General features: G+C 35.9%; 1 protein-coding gene across 1 annotated transcript in view; it reads left to right on the forward strand.

The window, feature by feature from the left end:
• The first annotated feature begins 682 nt into the window (after positions 1-682).
• The window catches only part of celsr1b (cadherin EGF LAG seven-pass G-type receptor 1b), a 113,632-nt gene continuing 92,643 nt past the window's right edge, over positions 683-21,671 (forward strand). The window contains exon 1 of the mRNA XM_001920737.6: positions 683-4,331. Coding sequence (XP_001920772.2) covers positions 854-4,331 — 3,478 coding nt within the window. The 5' untranslated portion in view covers positions 683-853. The remainder of the gene's footprint in view (positions 4,332-21,671) is intronic.

Consider the following 21,671-nt stretch of genomic DNA (forward strand, 5'->3'; position numbering starts at 1 on the left):
TATGTTATAGAAAAATATTCAATACAAATTTAAGAAAGAGGAAAAATCAAGAGAGGCAACATTTGAACAATTTAGTTGAAAATGTAGGTTGTAACTTTTTTTGCATTATTTTACTTGAATTAATTTGTGTTATTTTTCAATTTCTAAATATGTTTGTTGACTAAAAATATTTTAATAAATATATCAGTTTATTAAAATATTTTTTGTTTAATTACACCAAAATACATTGCCTATATTCACTGAGAAATGGATAAAAATATAAATTTTCAAAAAGGGGTTTACTCAATCATGCTGAGCACTGCATAATATTTTTAAACTCTTAAAAAATAACTCCAAATGTCGATTTTTCATTTGGTATACAGAATTTTTATGATGGGTTTTGTTGATGGATTATTATTTTATAAACAACAATTCATGTAAGATTTTCTAGTTTTCTATTTAAAAGTTTTTATCTATTTTAGTTTTATTCTGAACTTTTTTCAGAAACACATTATAGGCTACATTAAGATACCATGAAAAAAAAACTTTTAAAAGGTAAATTTCTTGCTTTTATTTAAACTTAAGCATTGTAGCCTACTTCAATAGCCAAGAAAGCAAGCTCTTCGGCTGAGCTCATTGGGTATTTCAAAATCACAATGCACGAGCAGCTCCATGCAAACTGTGGGAGGGGAAGAGAAGAGCCATCTTACTCATTAAAAGTTATCAGTGCAGCTCTCTGGTCCTGTCGCTCTGCACTCAGAAACATGCCTTGACCCAATGTGCACTTCCACGTTACAGGAATGGTTGGAATTTTGCGAACTGCAGACCTTCTGGATCGTTTGGACTAATTTTCCCAATGAGATGCGCGTGAGCCATGGAATTACCAGTGATATGGATGTGCTTCGGATTACTACTTCATCTCTCACCTTTTGGATGCTTGGATCTGCATCTATCGGAAACACTCAAACCTGGTGCAAATCTGGCAAATGTATCAATCGGACCAGAATGGACGTACAGAATCGACAGAAGTCTCACAGATAAGTCTTTTCGACACTTTCTGAAGATCGGGAGAAGTGATGGGCTTCTTTTACTCGCGCGGAAATTTGACTGCGCTCGTTTGCCGAGAAATCCAGTGCCAATGTATTTGCGGATTAAACCACAGCTTTCTGAAAACTTCATACTGCTTCATTTCAACACATTTGTGCATGGTCAGAACTGCTACATCAAATACAAAAGAAAAAACCTGACTCCAGATGCTTATATGTATGTCGTGACTGGATATGATTCGTGTTTGTCTTTAGACTCCTTACCTATAAACATTTACGAAAGTTTACCTGTTTCTATGCGGAATTCTCAGATGTTTCGTGGTAGGTGTGTTGAGAAAACCCAACGGCGTGTTTCTCCCCTCACAAACCGATGTTTACCTCACAATCAGCGAGATGAGGCGAATTTGATTTGTTTAATGCCTAACTCTGTGAATAGCTCTTTATATGTCGACGTTAAGTTACATTTAAATAGAAAATACACTGGAAGTGATTTTGACCCGTGGGCTAAACGTCAAAAAAGAAACGTGAACTCCGCTCCTCAGTTTCAACTGCCAAACTACCAGGTATCAGTGCCCGAGAACGAGCCCTCGGGGACGCGTGTCATTACACTCAAAGCCTTCGATGCCGATGACGGAGATGCTGGTGTTGTTGTATACGACATGGAAGCTCTATTTGACAGCAGGTCTAACAATTTATTTCAAATAAACCCTGAAACGGGTGGTATAACGACTTTACAACCTCTAGACAGGGAAGTTAAAGATACCCATGTGTTTAAAGTTACTGCTACTGATAAGGGGATCCCTAAAAGATCAGCTATTGCCTACCTCACTATCACAGTCAGCGACACTAATGACCATTCTCCAGTTTTTGAGCAGAATGAATACAGGGTTAATGTTCGAGAAAATGTAGAGGTAGGTTTTGAAGTTATGACTATTAGAGCTACTGATGGAGACGCCCCTTCAAATGCCAATATGATTTATAAGATTGTGAATGATGATGAGGTAAACTCATGCTTTGAAATTGATCCAAGGAATGGGTTGGTCAGAACCAAAGTCAGACCTGACAGAGAAGTCAAATCTCAGTACAAGCTTTTTGTTGAAGCCAATGATCAGGGCAGAGAGCCTGGTCCACGTACCGCCACAGCTACAGTGCATATTTTTATAGAGGATGAGAACGACAATTACCCTCAGTTTAGTGAGAAACGATATGTAGTTCAAGTTTCAGAAAACATTGCTGTCAACACACAAGTAGCTGTGGTGAAGGCTACTGATAAAGATGCGGGGAACAATGCTAAAGTGCATTACAGCATCATAAATGGGAACATAAAGGGTCAGTTTTACATACACTCCCCTACTGGGGTCATTGATGTTGTCAGCCCTTTAGATTATGAAATGATTAGAGAATACACACTACGAGTGAAGGCACAAGATGGAGGTAGACCGCCTCTTATCAATGGCACGGGCATGGTTGTAATTCAGGTGGTGGATGTTAATGATAATGCCCCCATGTTTGTTAGCACACCCTTTCAAGCCTCAGTGTTAGAAAATGTTCCTATTGGTTACTCTGTGATACACATTCAAGCCATCGATGCTGATTCAGGTGACAATGCTCACTTGGAATACAAGCTGACTGACACATCGCCTGGTTTTCCGTTTGTTATCAATAACAGCACAGGATGGGTTACAGTTAGCGCTGAACTGGATAGGGAGACAACAGAGTTTTACAGTTTTGGAGTGGAGGCCAGAGACCATGGGGTTCCCACAATGTCATCTTCAGCTAGTGTAAGTGTCACTATACTTGATGTTAATGACAATGTCCCCACCTTCACACAACATTTGTATAACCTAAAGGTCAACGAGGATGCAGTTGTGGGCACCAGTGTGCTTACTGTTTCAGCTGTAGACAGGGATGTAAACAGTGTGGTAACATACCAAATATCTAGTGGGAACACACGGAACAGGTTTGCCATCAGCAGCCAGAGCGGAGGGGGACTTATCACTTTAGCATTACCTCTGGATTACAAGCAAGAACGGCAGTATCTACTAACAATTACTGCCTCAGATGGTACACGCCATGACACAACTCAAGTTTTTATTAATGTGACTGATGCCAACACCCACAGACCAGTATTTCAAAGTGCCAACTACCAGGTATTAGTAAGCGAAGACCGGCCTGTAGGCTCCACTGTCGTTGTCATCAGTGCCACAGATGAGGACACTGGTGAAAATGCCCGCATCACTTATGTAATGGAGGACAATGTGCCACAGTTCAGGATTGATCCTGATACTGGTGCCATCACAACTCAGATTGAAATTGACTACGAAGATCAAGCTTCCTACACACTGGCTATCATTGCTCGTGACAACGGCATCCCTCAGAAATCAGACACCACCTACGTAGAGATCATCGTTCTTGATGCCAATGACAATGTACCCCAGTTTCTCCGGGACATCTACCAGGGAACAGTCTTTGAGGATGCGCCAGTGTACACCAGTGTACTCCAAGTATCAGCTTCAGACAGAGACTCTGGATCTAACGGTCGGCTGAGCTACACCTTTCAGGGAGGGGATGATGGCGAGGGGGACTTTTTTATTGAACCTTACTCTGGAATCATTCGAACTGCCCGCAAGCTCGACAGGGAAAATGTTGCATTGTATACCCTTAAGGCATTTGCAGTTGACAAAGGAGTGCCCCCACTAAAAGCAGCTGTGGACATTCAAGTGTCAGTGCTGGACATAAACGACAACGCCCCTGTTTTTGAAAAGGATGAATTGTACATTTATGTTGAAGAAAACAGTGCCGTAGGCTCCACTCTTGCCCGTGTCAGTGCCACAGATCCAGATGAAGGTACCAATGCTCAGATCCTATACCAGATTGTTGAGGGCAATTTTCCTGAGGTCTTCCAGCTTGACATCTTCAGCGGAGATCTAATTGCCCTTACTGACCTAGACTATGAAACAAAGATGGAGTATGTAATAGTGGTCCAGGCCACTTCTGCACCTCTTGTCAGCCGCGCCACTGTACATGTCCTCCTAGTAGATGTCAACGACAATGACCCTGTTTTACAAGATTTTGAGATCATTTTCAACAACTACATCACTAATAAATCCAGCAGCTTTCCAAATGGAGTTATTGGGAAGGTTCCTGCTCGTGACCCAGATGTGTCCGACAAACTCATCTACACATTTGTTGAGGGAAATGAACTCGGCCTGCTGATTCTCAACCAAGATACTGGGGAGCTAAAGCTGAGTAAGGACCTGGATAACAACAGGCCGCTTGAGGCATTGATGAGGGTAACAGTTTCAGGTGAGCTATGTTTCATCACATTTTTCTTGAAAGCATTCCATTGCTTGGTGATTACTGAAATCTACTTTGCAGGTTGCCTTGACATAGTAAAGGATTTGTCAAAGTTTTATTCTCTGCATACTTAGATGATTAGCTATCTTTGATGGATTTAGTGATAGTGATCTGCCTTCTTTCATGCCTTTCTCTTTTTGATGGTTCTCAGTCCCTGAATCTCTAAATTATTTTTACACTCATACTGTGTCATTTCCAATGCTCAGTAGTCGTTAGCACTCCCAGGTGCACACATAAATGGAAAAAAAAACAATTATTGCACTTCAAGCTTATTTACTTGCAGCACTTTTGACATTTCCATCCATTTATAAGTTTTATGCCTTCAATATATTATTCAAAGAATATGTAAAGCCTCATCAGCCCTGTTGACACTCCAATAATTGTGTCCTCATAACCTCACTATGAGGTATATAATGACCTTAAATGCCCCTTCATCTTTTAAAATTACTAGATTATATAATTACTTATAACATGACTTCATATCTCACATTTTGATTATTTATTTTCCAGACCTTTCTAATATTTTTACAGTGAACCAGAAGCATTCTGAATATATTTTTGCTTGGTCATGTTTCGGGTCACCTCAAGTAATTCTCTCTCCTTCCCTCTCCCTCCCTCTGTGTCTGGGTCTGTCTCTTCTACCTATTACTGGAAATGATTTTATAGTGAGATGCAATTGTGTCTTAATCGCTTCTCTCCAGCCATTTTCAAATTAACAGTTGTTGATTTTACCCAGCATTCCTCATATTCATGTGTCCTAGAACATATCCCCACTAACAATTATCATGCACTAACATGCATAAAAGTTAGTGAATCTTTCTCCCTTTGAATCACGGGGAAAAATGTAATGTCATTCTTACCTGTCAGGTTTGTTCATTTCATGTACATTTTCCCAGGAGCCAAAACTTACAGAAGTGTCTGATAGGCAGTGAGTGATCATGTGTCAAAGGAGGTTTCAACTTGATTTATATTTTAGTTAGTCTTTAGTCACATTCTGTGTCCCCGAGCTGTAACATGCCCTGGGGTTAACTGAAGAAAAAATTAAACAAAACAAAAAAGCTGAAATAACTGAAATCAATCCTTAATTTGAAAACCAGGCTACATGTCCCAACAAGGTATCTCGTAGTATCAGGATTAGAAGTGATGCGCAAGTGATGTGATAGATTCACAGCGATAAAACTTGTTTGTCTCTCAACAGATGTCACATTTGACAAGAAAATGTTGGGAATTAATTTTAGAGCCTTTGAAACTCCTACTAAAGCTAGGTACAACTACAGTTTGTTATGTGTTGTTGTGATTACTTTTTTTTAATAGATGTCACAGCTTACAGAGGATCAGGATGAGCCAGCATCGATGCCCCTTTATCATGTGGTTCCAGTGAGAGACTGCCACTTAATTTCATTCTGAGGAATGCCATGTGCCGCTGCTTATGAGCAGACAAAGAACTTCTAAAAATATGCAGTGACAGATTTCTTTAGAAGACCATTTTATATTCAGTTGAAGTCAGAATTATGAAACCCACTGAATTATTAGCCCCCTGTAAATTTTTTTCCTTAATTTTTTAATCCCTGTTATTTGTACCTAGCCTTAGTAGGAGTTTTAAAGGCTCTAAAATTGACTCTCAACATTTTCTATACATATCCAGTGAAAATATGTTGCGAATGTCCTTGCTTAATTAAACATCACTTGGTAAATATTTAAAAATATAAAATAATCAAGATTTTGCTTTTAACTGATTTTTCTTTAACTGTATGATCAATAGGTTGTTTTGCACATAATGTGATTGATGAGATTCAGATGGAGGGCAGGAAGTGATTCTTCTACATAGAAATCACTATCAAAACATTTAAATGTTTGTTTTATGTTGTTTATAATTGTTTAAATCCGGCAAAATAAAAAAAAAACAAACGCTTTTATGTACTTCCAAAAGTCTTTGCTCATAAAGGGGAGAAATTTCAAGAAACTGACTGAAAAACAGAAGAAAAGGTGGCACGCAATAAACATTCATTCAAAACACAATAATTCTTCTGACAGCACCAATTGAGATTAGATACAGGCCTAGCTACAGTATGTGTATAAATATGTTTTAGTGAAATATAAATCAGGTACAAACACCAACTTACCTATACAAAATCCAGGAAAATATGAATAACGTACCCTGCCATGTAATCGCTCTAATGAAATCTCCGTTTTGTTTTGCAATAATCCAAGTCTTTACTGGCTTTTTTGTGAAATAAACAACTGTTACTTGAACATCTATATGTGCAGCAGCGGTGAATGTTTGTTGATGGTAAGTTCATCGATATCAAACACAAAAGAAATGCAACTCTTGCGACAAAGTCGGTTACTATTGTGGAGCACTTTTCCCCCTTTTATCATTGATTATTTACAAAAATAAATAAATAATAATTTAGATTATGCAACGGTTCACACTTTTGTATGCTTTCATGTGCTATTACATGATGTCTGGAAGAACTATAGTAATTTATTACTATAGATGTCTAGAAGAAAACTATAGTAATTTATTATAAACATGTTTTTGAACCACATAGTCAAGTTTATAATGTGTAATCTCTTTGTTAATGAATGCTACCGAACATTGTAGTATAGTAAACTGATAAACTGTAATAAATACTGTAATGTTAGTGTAAACTGTAGTGCATTGATGGTGTATAATTATAGCGTAGAAAACTAAAACCTATTGATTAATTTGTTTATTACAGTTTTGTCATACCACAGCAACAATATAAATATTACGACAGTTAAATTCAAGTGATTATTTATAGTATGCTTCCAAACACTCTCACACATATTTATTTTTTCATGTAACGCAATAGCTTATAGAGTATTTACCGCTTCGATGACAGGCAAATATCTTTTAGTTCAGTAGAAAACTCTGCCCTCCTCACTATATAAGGATCATGCCCAACATTTGTGTCTTTTTTTATTTCTATCTCCTTTGAATTATGGTATAAATCGCAAAAATACAGGCTGTCCTCAATGTCTCCCATTCAGTCACCCAAAACAACCAATTAAAATACCTCAAATTTAACAATAAGCTGTTCTGTAAGTTGCTTAGAATAGTAATACTTAATTTCAAGTCATCCATTATCATGATTATTTTTTTAAAAATATTTATCTAGGCATTTATTATGACAGGACAGTTTAGTATAGACAGGATGTGAAATTGGAGAGAAAGATGGGACGGGATTGGGAAAATGTTAGGCTATCTTACCGACACCATAATTTTTAAAAATAGTTGTTTTATTTTGTGTATTTGTTTGTCACAGTGTTACACAGTTTTACATAAGTATTTATTATAAATGTGTTTTTGCAACATTCATATTGACTATGTTTACATGGACATCAGGAATGTAATCATTTGCCTTAATCAGAATAAGACAATAATATGATTAATGTGTTTACATGAGTCACTTTTTGAAGGTTCCTTTCATGATACCGTTTTACATGTTATCGCACATAATTCGATTAACGTCATTGCGTCAATGCGCTATCTAGGGTTGGGCAATGTTGACCAATTTGGCATCATATGATGTCTGATATGAAACCTCACTATGGACGATGGCATTGCCGTCATAGGCGGAGGTGAATTAATTATTTATGAATATTTAATTAATTAATTAATTCATAACAAATTAATTATTTGTAGCCTATCGTTTCAACTACCTGACCCACATGGTCTTTGTTTTACCCATAAACAAACCATAAATAAGTTGCACACAAATTACCACCTGTCAGTCACTTTTTTCCGAGGGAGGTTGGTCGGTAAAAAAGGTGCACAACCAACAGTATCTGAGGTTTTCCCTAAAATTACTAAGTACAAGTGTGAAAGTGAAAGACTGAACCAGTGTACTGATGCTGTGACACATTACCTGATAGATTCAAAAGACCGAAGAGTCGTTAGATAGAGACGAGATTAATTAAATATCCCGTTTAACAACTATATGAGACGCGATCCAGCGGTACATCCTTGATAAACTGTCCGACGTGCACTGCTCTCTTGAGCTCAGACGAGCGCATGACAATGTGTGTGGTTGTGTGTGTGTGTGGCTGTGTGTGTGTGATCACATGATGTGCGTTTTCAGCGGAGAGAGGGCTGTTCAGAAATGCTGAGTAAATCAAGGTGTGGATGTGGATCATTTTTGTTCTGAAATGCCATTTTAATACTAAGACGTATTAGTGTAAAGGGGGCCTAAGTGTGTATTTTTCGCGAGCGGGTTTGCGACGGGGGCGGGCCGGAGGATCAGCGATGCCTGCTCAACAACGTGTTGTCTATTAGCCATCTGCGATAGACGATGACATTGTCTATCGGCCCAACCCTAGCGCTATCTACATTTCCTCCGGAGTTTCATAAAATTTGGGGTGTTTAACTTTTAATTACTTTCACTTTTATTCATGTATATTTCATGCATGTCTCTATGACAAACGAGATATTAGATGTGAGTATAAACTGCTGGAAGAGTATTGTTTTAATGGAGTTTGATACCACACACTGTATGGGAAAAAACCCTCTGCATTTTGCAATGCAGGTGTCCTTTACTCGGTAGGTGCAGAGAATAGTGTCAAACAGCTGTGCGTGTATGGACTATCCTGTCGCAAAATGCGGCAAAAATTCTATACAACGTTATACAATTCTATACAACGTTAAAAGGTCGATTAATTATGTTTACATGTCTGTACTGCACTTCGATTTCTGTTCAGGTTGATTATGACCCTAATCGGAATAAATTAATCAAAAATAGCTGTTTACATGATGGACTCTTAATCAGAGTATTGTCTTAATCATATTAAAATCAGATCATTGGTATCCATGTAAACATATTCATTGACTATTGTGGCTCTTCTGTTTGCCAGCATAACAGTACATCTATAATGCTTGCTATTGTGCATTATTTATTTTCTGTTCAACAAACTTGACTCAAACCCAGGGAAGCATTTCTTTTGTAACAGTGCATTCATGTATATTTATAAACCCTGTCCAGAGTGCTGTTGGATTTGGTTTAATTCGATATCTAAATTCAAGTGAGCGAGCTGCCAGGAAAAGACCATCTGTGCTTAATTCTTTAGCTGAACTTTTGATCTATAGTTTTATTTTAAAGGTAGGGCACTTCTCATAATCTTTGATCTTTTCATCTTTATCTTTTGAACCTTTGATGTATTTCATCCATCGCCTCTCTTCGTCATTTAAGTGAAATCTCTTGAAGCGGCTGATGCAAAGCGTGTGGCGCGCACATTTCTCTCCTTAATGGCAGCGCATATATCTTTATCCTTATTGCAGCACATTCTAAATCACCTTATGTATAGAATCTTTATCTCGCATCAGTGTTTTGAAGTATCTGAAGCATGCAGGGAATTTGTGAACTTTTAAGAGAAAAGCAGGGATCAAGTTGTTGTTCGGGTCACATTTTTTGCTGACACAGAGCAGTGTAGATCAGCATGAATTTCCTTGCAGGCTAGTTTATATGTTTTTGGTGGTCTAAGAAATCATGCTTGGAAATTCTTAAAATTAATATCTTATTATTTTATGTGTTAGACCATTCATATAGAATATGTTTGTGTAGCATTTTTCTTGACACAATTCTAATTTGTTCCTTTGTTAGTTTCTTTTAAGAACTGGAGTTGATTTGGAAGGAATTGACAGCTTAAATAGACCAAAAAGTCTGTTGGTGAATGATGAGTTTTTATTTTGGGGGCAACTTATCTCCAGCACCCAAAACACAACATCCACTGGTCTTTTCAACCGAGTAACTTGCATTAAGCAAGCTGATCTCCTCCTTAATCCTCTGGTAATTTAATGGAAGGATCCTATTGGTTTCCCTCATGGTCCTCTGAAGGAAGTCTGGGAAAAAGAGTTTTGAAAAGCTCTGGCTCTCCGTTGTGGTTGCCGTGGGTGATGGGGGAGCATTGTGGAGCTTTTAAGCATTTTGCACCAAGCTGGGGGTTGAAGCACGGGCCCCTTTTGTGAAGTGGGGTGAGAAGGAGGGTAGGGGGCGAAATGTGGGGGGCTTCTTAAATTCGAGGAGGAGGGAGGCATTGTCCACATGCAGATTTCTGTCATTGAAGACAAAGCTGTTTGTGTGTCGAGACCTTAAAGGAAGGACACAGCTGAAAGAAGAGAGTTTTTCTGTACTTGCTTGGTGTCTTGTCTGGTGAAAGAGCAGAGATCAGACATGAATCAGAACAGCAAGTGGAAAACTTGTCACTCATGCACTGTGTGCTGTGGCTGGTGTTCCTGCGTGACAATAAAACAATATCACATCACTTGCACAAAGTAGATTTTTATATCAAGCCACAATGTGCGGTGTTGATTGCAGACTTAAGTTACTTGTAATTAAAACTTTTGCAGAATTAATAGCTGTTCTTATTTTTCAGATTCAGGCAGTTGCTATTGGACGCCAAAGACTATTTAACAAAGAATCAGGAATGGAGGTTTTTCATAGGGGTGCATGAGTACAAAGGGCAAACTGGGCATTATCTTCTCTAGCGCTAAAGCTTTGCTCCTGAATACCTTTCTTAACAATGGCTTGAGATGATGATGCAATCAAGGCCAATTCTTCACTTAATCTAAAATATTTTATGCAATCATTACAGCTCAGCTGAAGCAGTTTTTCCAAAATGCTGACCCAAAAAGGAAATGTTTGCTCTATTTTGTTATATGGTCAAACTTGTATGAATTTCAGTCTTTGGAGTACAAAAAAAGAAGTTTTGCAGAATGTTAACACTGCACTTTTATATATAATGAGAATTTATATATACCTGCTAATTGGTCACTGTAAATTGTAAAATTTACTGAATATTTTCAATATCAAAAGTAATAAATGGATGCATTTTACAATATATATTTAGTCACAGGGATGTAAATAAATACAAAATTACAGCTTTTATTGAACCATTAATGGTCACTCTTTATTTTAAGTTACATTTCTCATGATTAATAAACCATGAATTATTTTTAGCTCAATAAACTGCTAGATAGCTGCTTTTTAAAATATTTATTAAGGTAATAGTTATAGGTAGAATCAGGAATGTAGAATAAGTTATATCTACTTAATAAGTACTAATAAGCAGCCCATAGTTCATAGGCTGGTAATAGGCACTAGATAAAGGAACACTCAATTTTTATTTTTATTTTACATAGGCTCATTTTACTACTCCCCTAAAGTTAAATAGTTGAGTTTTGCCATTTTTTGAGTACATTTAGCCAGGCACGTGCACACATAGGGCTCGACCTGTGCAGTGCACATGCCCTTTTTAGTCTTGGATAGAAAGTGCCCTTCCAAAATGATCAAAAGTGCCCCCGCGACGCGGCACACCTTCGGTCCCGCCCTTCAGTAGGCGCGCGACAACACCGCTCTTGAGTACGCGCGCGACAACACAGCTGATCAGTACGCGCACGATAACACCACTCTTCAGTTCGCGCGCGATAACACTGCTCTTTAGTACGCGCGCACCCACTGCAGATCTGCACCAATCTCCCCCCCCCACCCCCCCCCCCCCCCCACCCCCCCGCTCTATCCTGCACATGCCCTTTGGACGGTCTCTGCACGGGCCTGCATTTAGCCCATCTCTGGCTCTGACTGGAGCACTTCTATCTTAGCTTAGCATAAATCATTGAGTTGGATTAGACCATTAGCATCTCATTCTTTCATTTTCCTTGAGCTCAGACTATTTTAGAGGTCGCCATAGCGGAATGAACCGCCAACTATTCCAGCATATGTTTTATGCAGCAGATGTCCTTTCAGTCCCAACACAGTATTGGGAAACACCCAAACACTCATTTACACACACTTATACAGACAGACTATTTAGTTCATTCAATTCACCTATATCACATGCCTTTAGACTGTGGGGGAAACCAGAGCGCTCAAAGGACACCAACATGAACAGAGGAAGAACATACAAACTCCACACAGAAACTGTGCCAGGACCCGAACCATTGACCTTCTTGCTTTGTGGCTAACCACTGTGCTGCCACCTTTAGCTACTCATTAGTTAAAAAGAAAGCTTGATTCTGTAGTACCATGTCTGCAGAAAGCGCAAAGATATAACACAGATTCTAACTTGTGGTGCAAGTATAGGGTTTGCTGCTGAGGATTATTTTCAGGAACTGTGTAATATCATTGTGCCAGCTGCAGGTGGTTCAGCAACAACCTTTCTTGATTGTTTTGCCAGAATGAGAGTCAAGGCCATATCGGCTTTGAAAATGGCACCTTTTTATTTTCCATCAGCACACAAAGTAACTATAGAGGTGTCAAGCTTTATATAGGAAAATTATCTAAAAACATTTTAAACAAGGTGCTAATGGTCTAATCTGATTCAATAATCTATGCTAAGCTAAGCTAACGTTGCTCCTGGCTGACCCAGACATTAGCTGAATGGATTCAAAAACGGTAAAGTGGAGTGTTCCTGCTGGGAATTGGTTCTTAAACTAAAGGGTTACCCTTTAACAAACAATCTTGTTTAAGGAAGAGCTTTGTAAGAGCTCATATTGCAGAGACCAATGAAGGTGGAAGCTTCCAGATTCTCACTATATTTGGTGGCTTCTGCATTTTTAAATAAAGGCTTTTAAAGTGTATAAGGTATTAATATTTTATATAAGTACTTTAGACCTCAAAGACCTCTACTAATAGATACAATGGAATAACCACGCAGAAGCTCCCTTCACATGTTTCTCGGCCTTGGGCAACATTAACAGCTCAACCCATAAAACCCACACCTTGCGGGGCTGATTTCACTGTGCTCCCCTGTGTTTTATGGATGTGCTTGAAGGGATCAAAGCAGACCTGCCACCGATGATGTTAACAAGAATCACAACAGATTCATGAGGAGGCCGGTCGAGGTGTGGTCTCCATTATCAGGCACTTAGACCATGCACTCAGTGGAAAGAAGCTTTGTTCATTAACTTCTCTGAGTGCAACTTACCACATTCCACTCAAGCCATACCAGAGCCAAAGCTTTTAATAGGCCTTAAGAAGGAATGTAGGGTTTGAATGGAGAATTGATGCATTGAACAAGCAAGAGACAAACAAGCAAACAGCGAAAACAGAAATGGAATATTTATCTACTATGCTGTCAGTTACCACAGAGGGTTTTTTCTGCAAGAAATGAGTATATGTGGTGTTGCAGTAATGATGCGCAGTGCTTTGAAAAGTACCAACAGATACCATTAGGTATTTAAAGGAATAATTCAGGCAAAAATCTAAATTTACTGACAATTTACTAATCCTCAAGTTATTCCAAATCTTTTCTGTTTCTATTTTCTGTTGTAAACAAAATTATTTATATATAAATAAATATATATATATATATATATATATATATATATATATATATATATATATATATATATATATATATATGTATATATATATATATATATATATATATATATATATATATATATATATATATATATATATATATATATACAGTTGAAGTCAGAATTATTGAATTGTTATATTATTATTATTTTAATTATGGATTTTATTTAAGAATACATTTTTATTAATGATCTTGTTTTCTTGATTGATAGTTTTAATAATTAATTAAATTCTAATTGGTAATTAATTGCTTTTTATAAGAAATTTTTATATAATTATTCAATATTTTTTTATAAATTGATGTGTCATACTTTTGACTTTTCCTCATAATTTCGATTTAGTATCTCAAAATTATGATTTCATAAATATGATTGAGTGCTGCACGGTGGCGCAGTAGGCATCACGATCGCCTCACAGTAAGAAGGTTGTTGGTTTGAGCCTCGGCTGGGACAGTTGGCATTTCTGTGTGGAGTTTGCATGTTCTCCCCATGTTGGTTTGGGTTTCCTCTGGGTCCTCCGGTTTCCCCCACAAGTCCAAAGACATGCGGTATAGGTGAATTTGAATTTGTATGTGTGTGCATGAGTGTGTATGGATGTTTCCCAATGATGGGTTGCAGCTGGAAGGGCAAAAAAAATATATGCTGGAAAAGTTGGCAGCTCATTCTGCTGTGGCGACCCCAGATTAATAAAGGGACTAAGCCGAAAAGAAAATGAGTTATAAATGATGGTGCTTAAGACATTTTAGGTCATAATTTGTATTTTTTCCTCATATGTTTTATATATGTACTTTTTTTTAGAATTTATTGTCTAGTAATAAATGAGTAAAAATAAGTATGTTTAATTTCTTTATATTTTATTCATGATTTAAATAATGTAGAATGTTTTTGTTAAAATTGCAACATTTTGACAGAAATATGCCACAAACTTGACTATTAAAACATATATCAGTGTAGAAACTTTTTATGTGATAAATGTTAATAATAATTTAGACTTTTTTATTAAAATGTATTATTTCAGTTTAGACCTTTTATCTTATATTAATGACAAAATATAAATATTTGATAAATATGTATAATTTCATGGTTTTATTTGCAAAACTATGAGTTTATATCTTATGTTTTTTAAGTTTTTTTGACGTATTTTGACTTTATGCATCATATTTTTTTTTTTTTTGCATACATATATATTTTTTTTCCCTTATGTCTTTTTTTTTATCATGTACTAAAAGTAAGCTCTCAAAATCTCTCCAAAACATTTATGTCTTTCCAGAGAGATGAGCCCTGCCCTTATTGCCCCATGCACTCACTAGCCCCTCTCTCAGCTGTGCCTATTGTGCGACGGGCACCAGTTGGCTCGGCTTTGCACATATTTAGGTCAGCCATCAGCAGTGATGTTGCTGTGGCCACTGCCGGTGAAGCTGGACATGTGTCTAGCCGTTGGTTAACTGATGCTTTTTGTCAGTCCATGTCATCTACAGTTGCACCAGCCAACTGCCAATCAGCTGTCTGAGTCAATGTTCCCACATGCTTTTTCAAGACTGTTTTGGAATAGATGAATGAAAAGAGACAAATAAGTCTGATGTGCTTGTATTCAGCTTTTTGTGCTGTCGCCGCATGACGCATATTTAGCGCATTAGATCATCTAGAAATAATGATCCTGTCATTATTTACTCAACCTCGTGCTGATTCAAACACTTATGCGTTTCTTTTTTTGACGGAAGATGCAAGAAGAGGTTTAGTAGAATGTTTACTTTGACTTTTTCAACTATAAAAGTTGGACAAGTCAACAAATGACTTTTCTTATGTTAAATCTTTCCCCGCCGGGTTTGCACAGTTTTGATGATTTTTATTTAAATTTGGTGGTCCTCAGAATATTTTCTGCCATGAATGTGTTATATGAGCATATTATTTATCTAAATAAAAAGCCAAGCCTGTGCTTTTTAACAAAAATCATCATTATATTTCCAGACCAAAAAGTCCTGTAACTGATTCTGCAAATCCTTACCATAGTACATCTTAAAAACGAATTGCTGTAAAAACTTTTCTCTCAATGAGATATCTTGACAAGATATCTCAACAATGGCAGGGAAAGAATTAATTTTTATTTTATTTTATTATATTAAAAACATTCCTGTTCCAATTCAGATGTGCCATATAAAACAATAAGATACTACTTTTAGGTATTAAAAATCATTTTGATACATTGGATTTAATGCGAAAACACAGTTTACTTTGTACATTGTAAAATATTTTAATAATTATTCATAAATTATGAGTTTAAGACTTTTTTTGTGTTCACTCAGTTTCTCTTTTCAAATGATTACTTTATATCATGGGTCTTAAACTCGATTCTCGAAGGGCCCAGCTCTGCACAGTTTTGCTCCAACTCTAATCAAACACAGGTGAGCCAACTAATCAAGGTGTTTAAGACTACTATGGACTATTAAGTAGGTGTGACTTGAAAGTGGTTGGAGCTAAACCATGCAGAGCTGCGGCCCTCCAGGAATTGCGTTTGAGACCATTGCATTAAATGTTTTTTCTTTTAGTTGACAAAATTTGATGTAATCATTATTAAATATAAAGAAAATATCAATGAACTGTCTACCGGCAAACATAAATAACCTACATTGCGTGATTAATTTAAACACTTTACTGGCATAAATCATGAATTTTGTGCCAGAAAAGAGAAAGTGACCAATGCATTTGCAAAAATGTCAGTCACAAAATCCTGTTTCTATGACTAATCAGACACTATAGTTTCACTGTGTATTTCTTAGTAAATCCTAACAGAATTTAGGTTATGGTATGTTTACACAACAATAACATTTTAAACTACAAACTGAAAACTTTGTATACATTTTAACCATTTGTTTACACAACAATAATGTTTTTAACATCTCTTTGTAAACTACAAAAACATGATTTTTTTCAAAGTGGCGGCATCATTTACTCTATATATGTACTACATCTTCAGTCTACAGGCATAAGCTAGTGCTTGATAAGTGTGCATGTGCACATCAATGCAGCAGTAATATTTATATATCAATCTCGATATATGAGCAATATTACACGTGTAGCAGTGCGATTTGGCTATACTGTATATCTGCACTGGTGGGGGGTGTGCGTTGTGTTCCACCAATGACGATGTACACTGCTACAAGTTTATACAACAGTTTGATGGCATAATTGTGTATATAAAAAAGAAAATCAAACATGGAGAGTTTTAAAATCCTTTTGTAAGAGGAGCTACTTTCTTCTTCCATTCATTCATGCAGCTGGTCAGTACAGCAGAAACCATAACTACCTCACCAACATCACTTTAGAACTAGTATTTCAATGATTCTGTAGCGTATGGATGACAAAACTAATTTTGCTCACATTTTAATTTCAGATAAGGCTACAGAGTTTTCCCAGTATTTCTCTGTTGCAATTGAAATATCAAAATAATTAACCCCGGAAAATAAAAAGCAAAGCAAACACTAACAGATTATATTGAATAAATACAGCACTACAACATACAAAAGAGAGATCGACTTAGAGTCTCACTTACCAGTTTTATAACGATTTGATTAGTTGTAATTTGAAATTAGTTTTTACTTATTAAACACTTATTATGTGGTCTCTGTCGCCATCTTGTGGTGGAACGTCAACCCTCTTTAATCTGTTAAATGACAAGTAAATGGCGACGACACGCTGAATCTCCAAAACTATACAAATTTTAAAATAGGCCTTGTCCTAATAAAAAAACTGCCTAGTTGCTATCTAAACAACTACATTTTCACCTAAAAAAGCCTCAAAAGTACATTATGTTGTCCAACAGCTGCAATATTTGTCAAACTGTTGTGAGTTTATTGATCTGCTGTCACTCTGAGTGGGTGTATACATACACACACACATACAGTCAGAATTATTAGCCCCCATTTGATTATTTTTTTATTTTTAATTATATCTTAAATTATGTTTAATAAAGCAAGGAAATTTTCACAGTATGTCTGATAATATTTTTTTCTTCTAGAGAAAGTCTTATTTGTTTTATTTAGGCTAGAATAAAAGTTTTTAATTTTTAAACGTGATTTTAAGGACAAAGTTATTATCCCCTTTAAGCTAATTTTTTTATAATAATTAATATAATTCTGCTAATAATTCTGACTTTAACTGTATATATATATATATATATATATATATATATATATATATATATATATATATATATATATATATATATATATATATATATATATATATATATATATATATACACTTATACATATATCAATATTTTAGTTAATCAATTTTTTCTTAACCAAATTTTTATTATTATTAGATTGGTTATCATATTTCTTTAAATAAAAATATTTGTTTTGTATGGAATTTGTGCTTCATATTAAAATAGTTTGTTAACAAAATAAATATTATTTTGAAATTCACTTTTCAAATAATAAGCAATTTCAATATCAATATTGTTCAAATTGTATGAAAAGGTATCATACCACAAAAATTTTTATATTTCCCACCCCTACTGGACAACAAAAACAACAATTGCGAAGAACAAGACTATAAGCCTACAGACACATTTCTTTTCTTTACATGTTGGATCAGTTTGATGATTTTTGTAACCTCTGCATGTGAAAATTCAAGTTTTTAGTTTTGTTGTTGTGTAAACAACCTAAGATGATAAGCTTTAAACTTCCCACTGAGCACATTTGCAGGGTTTTTAAGCCAGAATGAAGAATTTTCTTTGCACAGACCGTTTGGCCATTTGCCCTTGGAAAACACCGTGTTATAATCTGTTTGTCTTCATCCTCAGATTGTTCAAGAAAAACTGAACCTGACATTTGCTCTTTACTTGCTCTTTACGGCTGTAAACACCGTCACAGTTCAGTGCTCCTGCAAAGGATTGTGTTGCCAAGTGAAACTGTGAACATTTCAGTTTAGTTTATTCTGCTATCGTCATAATCTCAGTTTCAGTTTTGAGGGATTTGTTGAAGCTGTACTTCCTGCGGCGCAGTTTCTAAAAAAATAAAAAATTCCCAGTTTAAATAAAGGATCGTACTGTGTTTTGCTTTGTGTTCTTGATCTGCGAGCACTGGAAAGAGTTTGTACAGTTTCTGCTTCAGACCACCCACACTTGTATAAAATATCTATTAATCACACTCTTTTTTGTATTTGATTCTAGAGACTTCTATCATTCTTTTATACAAGCTTTTTCCTGGAGCGAATCCAACATCACACCTTGTTTAAGAAGATTGGGACAACTTTGACTTTGATCTATTTGTTGAACACATTTTCTGGTGGAAATAACTAATTTATCAACATTTTCATTACTTTTAATATTCATTTTGTCAGCTACTTTTTAATTTATGGTCTTTTTTGATATTTCTATTATTGGTCAACCTTGTCTGATTTTTGTTTGGCTTACTAAATATTATAATAGACATTTTAGTCTTACATATACAGTTGAAGTCAGAATTATTAACCCTTCTGTTTATTTTTTCCCCCAATTTCTATTTAACAGAGAGAAGATTTTTTTCAACACATTTCTTAACTCAATAGTTTTAATTACTCATTTCTCATAACTGATTTATTTTATCTTTGCCATGATAACAGTAAATAATATTTGACTAGATATTTTTCAATGCACTTCAATTCAGCTTAAAGTGGCATTTAAAGGCTTAACTAAGTTAATTAGGTTAACTAGGCAGTTTAGGGTAATTAGGCAAGTTATTGTATAATGATGGTTTGTTCTGTAGACTATGGAAAAAATGTATAGCTTAAAGGGGCTAATAATTTTGAAAAAAAAAATTTAAACTGCTTTTATTCTAGCCGAAATAAAACAAAAAAGATTTTCTCCAGAAGACAAATTATTATTAGACAAACAGTGAAAATTTCCTTGCTCTGTTAAACATCATTTGGAAAATATTTTTTAAAAATCAAAGGGGCGCTAATAATTCTGACTTCAACTGTACATGTATGTATTTGCCAGACTCGTTTATCCATAATTAGGCATAATTATACAGAATTCAGGCAAAGAATCAGGGAGCATAGGAAAAAGGTGGATAGAGAGAACACACACTAAGTTGCCAGATTGCAAAGATGAGAATGCAGAAATTGGACGTTTTTAACAACAAAAAAAAATCTCTAAGTTGAGGTATTATGCTCTTGACATCTGGCAACCACAAATATGAACACATAAAACATCCTGTAATAAATTATCTGCTTTTACCACTAAATTGAAGGTTCAATCGAGACTTTTGTATGGTTTTTATTTTAAGGATATATTAGTCATATATTTTGCCCTCAGTGGTATTGCTTGTGATATAGTCACAATTATGGTCTAAATACTTGACTGTCCTCTCATCTCTTGAGAAAAACATTCCCTCTTTGTCAAACATTCTGTATCATATTAGGTTTAAAAAAGTTACAAATAATACACCTTTTGCAATTGAAAATGACCACAGTTATAATGTATGGTAAGTTAAATAAACACTAAAACTAGTGAAACCAACCAGGGGCACTCAACCTGTGTTCTGTGTGGGTCCCTGACGCCCCAGTATATTGATGGGGACTCTATGCTGCAGTGAACACCATCTTTCGGATGAGATGTTAAACCAAGATCCTGACTTTGTGGTTGTTAAAAATCCTGGGATGTCCTTCGAAATAGAACTGGCATCCTGGCCAAATTTACCCTCTGGCCTCTGTTCATCATGGCCTCCTAACCATTCCCATATCAAAATTGGCTTCATCACTCTTCACCTATGGCTCTCCTCTCCACCAATCAGCTGGTGTGTGGCGTGCAGTCTGCCATAATATGGCTGCCATCACATCATCCAGATGCATTTCTGACCTCCAACACTCATTATGTTGTGAAATGACCAGCTAAATGAATAAAAAAGTTTTCTATTTTTAAAAAATTGTGGTGTAAATGGCCTTTAAGGTGCTTGTGCTTTGATATGATGTAAAGCATCTCTGTAATATTTCATTATACTAGAGTGTTTGCGCTGCTTTAGAAGCAATTACTGGTAGGAGAACCAACAGAGACTTAATGCATTTCAGAATTGGTCATATTATACAAAATTGCTCACCTAATCAAAGGAAAGACAGGAAACCACTTACCATATACATTACTTCGTACTTAGAATAAGAACCAGGTTTCTGGCATGATTAGCAAGATAACAAAGCATATTTGAAAGAAACATACTTTAGTAGTTTATGGGATTATTGAGTATTATGAACACAATAGAGCAAGATGTAACCTGTTATTATGCTGTGGGAAACTTGGGGTTAGTATGTGACAAATTTGTGATTTGCCAAGATTGCAAGTGTGCCAGATTGCTACATCTTTGATATTGCATGAAGTAGGTAAAACATTTTAGGCTGTCAATCATTACAAATGTTGTTGATATATGATACTATATAGATGATTAATGAATTAAAATGTAAATAAAATCACACATCGGTGATCAATTTAGTATTTTATCTCCTATTTAATGAGATTGGAAAGGCCGATACATTTTTTTACTATAAAAATTGAAGGAATTTCTGTACAATGCTATTTACTATAGGAACTTTATATAGAATTTAGAAACCCTTGTTTTTAGCAACACAGGTGGCCAATAAGTGAACTGCAGCCAGTTTTTTCTCACACTCATTCATATGTATCGATAGTGCATTGTAAACTCTGTAAATATTTCCTCTCCGAAGGGCAGTTTGTAGTAAAAAAAAAATCATGGCCGTCATATTGCAGTGTCAATCCAAAGCCATATCATCCTGGAGCCCAGGACTTCGTCACTCACTGAAGCTTAGTAGAATTAAGACTAGTCAGTTCCTGGATGGGAGACCACATGTGAAAATTAAGTTGCTGTTGGAAGTAGTTGTTAGTGAGGCCAGCAGGGGTAATCATCCTCTGGTCTGTGTGAGTCCTGATGCCCCAGTATAGTGAAGGGGACTTT

Source organism: Danio rerio, chromosome 25 (assembly GCF_049306965.1).
Source record: "Danio rerio strain Tuebingen ecotype United States chromosome 25, GRCz12tu, whole genome shotgun sequence".
Lineage (NCBI taxonomy): Eukaryota > Metazoa > Chordata > Actinopteri > Cypriniformes > Danionidae > Danio > Danio rerio.